The sequence below is a fragment of the Taudactylus pleione genome, unplaced genomic scaffold (genome assembly GCF_031769625.1).
Source record: "Taudactylus pleione unplaced genomic scaffold, aTauple2 ptg000479l, whole genome shotgun sequence".
NCBI lineage: Eukaryota > Metazoa > Chordata > Amphibia > Anura > Myobatrachidae > Taudactylus > Taudactylus pleione.
The window spans coordinates 3,928,075-3,930,272 of NW_028284881.1; the positions used below are offsets into that span (position 1 = coordinate 3,928,075).

Sequence of the window (2,198 nt, forward strand, 5' to 3'; positions counted from 1 at the left end):
GCCCTATATAGTTTTTTGTGACATTATTATCACTGGATGTGTACTTTATCAAAACAGATTTTCTTTTTCTGGAAAACAGTATTCATTCCCCAAACCCATAACAAAGCATCGGGGCAAAGACTGACATAATTGAGATGTTCTGCCCGTACTAGATAGATTAATGACAAAAGGTTTGTGTTCTATATGGGCAATACTTAAATACAAATATGATTGTGGTCAGGAAGCATTTGGACTAATAATCTTTATTCTGAGTTTGATTATAATTTGTAAGTAAAAAGTTCTTAGTGAAGGACTGGAGATATAATAGAACAAAGGATTGCACATACTGTTCATATATGTGAAGCACATTGTGATAAAGAAAGCCGTTTCCGCAGATTTGTACACATTGCAGTTTTCATGTAGCGTGGAAGCATGGAGCCGTAATACTTCAATCCTGGTGGAAACACTTGGCAAGAAGCAAATAAAGAATATAACTCCAACCAGCGTGATAGCCTTGACCGTTTTCTTAATTTTTAAATCCCTGTCCAGGTTCCTCTGCCTAAGCCTCCAAATGATGCTGTAAGAGCAGAACAGGACAATGCACAGAGGTATGAAAAACTCAATGATGAAGATCAAGTCATGCCAATATGACTCAGCAGGACACACCATGAAGCTTTCACAGTATGTTTCCCTTGACAAGTGCTTTCCAGTATGGTCTTTAGTGAGAATGAAGGCCGACACTGATATTGCAATAAGCCAAACAGTGCAGGCAGCAATAAAAGCAGCTTTTATGGAGATGGAGTTGATTTTATGGAGCGGGTGGACAACTCTGAAATATCGATCCAACCCAACCAGTGTAAGGAAGAATATGCTGCCTGCCCTGTTCATTGCAAGCATAAAAAGCATCACTCTGCATGGAACATCTCCGTAGACCCAGGACTTCTGTTTCAGGTAATAGTCTGTTCTGAAAGGCAAGCAGACGATGAGCAGAAAATCAGCTACAGACAGGTTGAAGAGATAAACTGTACTGGAATTCCATGACTTGATGTGAAACAAAAATGCCCACAATGCAGTACCATTGAATAATGATCCCAACACAAATATAACAATCAGGAAAGGAGGCAACAAGTTTGGCAGAATAGTATCCTCAAATAAACAGCAGGTGCTATTGCTTTGGTTAAAGACTGAATGAAGTCCACGAGACAGCATTGTATAAAACTTTGTTATCTCTATGTGCTAACAACGTAATGCATAAAAAGCATTAGCTGTCTGCGCTGCGAGGAGAACAGGAAGTTGTTTAAAGTAGAAGATCTAAACAGTGAACCGAATTAGCCTTAAGCAGGCTTTATGAATCCCCGGATGTTAGGCATGATTGCATTTCTAAAATTAGTCCTTTTTAAGTGTAAAGTCAGTTCTCACACCCTAGTGCTGAAGCTATTTAGCATGATGATTTCCTGTATATTGTCCAGAACATCCTATCATTTTAATAGAGACATTTTAGATCCATCTCCACTAAACTCTTTCTGTGTTGGGAGACTGAGCCCTTGTATGTCTGATAGTGCCTGAGATTTGCCAATTCATTAAGCAATTGATCTTTCAGGCTAATAATGTCCCAACCGGGGGCTAGTTCTCTGTGATCTTGGGAGCATTAGAAGCTCACAGAAAACAACTTTTTCTAGATTCTCTTCAGTTATTTGGTACAATCATTTTAGTAGTGGCACATTGCTACATGGTGGAACCTACAGGTACTTATGTGAGGGATTCAGAAAGATTCAATATAACCTACTTAATCAGAAAGCCAATAGGTCACTTTAACATCAGGATAGAGGGGCTCTTTCAGTTCGGTGATAGAAATGAAAAGTTGTCATCTTTAGGGTAAAGGCTCATATTCCTATGATGCATAGCATGGACACATTTCTTTCTGAAGCTATCACGCTGGTTGGAGTTATATTCTTTATTTGCTTCTTGCCAAGTGTTTCCACCAGGATTGAAGTATTACGGCTCCAGGCTTCCACGCTACATGAAAACTACAATGTGAACAAATCTGCGGAAACGGCTTTCTTTATCACAATGTGCTTCACATATATGAACAGTATGTGCAATCTTTTGTTCTATTATATCTCCAGTCCTTCATTAAGAACTTTTTACTTACAAAATATAATCAAACTCAGAATAAAGCTGATTATTAGTCCAAATGCTTCCTGACCACAATCATATTT

General features: G+C 38.5%; 1 protein-coding gene across 1 annotated transcript; it reads right to left on the reverse strand.

Moving 5' to 3' along the window:
- Positions 1-216: 216 nt before the first annotated feature.
- On the reverse strand, positions 217-1,188 carry LOC148502921 (hydroxycarboxylic acid receptor 2-like). Its single transcript, XM_088449255.1, has one exon. The coding sequence runs from the start codon at positions 1,186-1,188 to the stop codon at positions 217-219; it is 972 nt and encodes a 323-aa protein (XP_088305381.1).
- Positions 1,189-2,198: the final 1,010 nt, after the last annotated feature.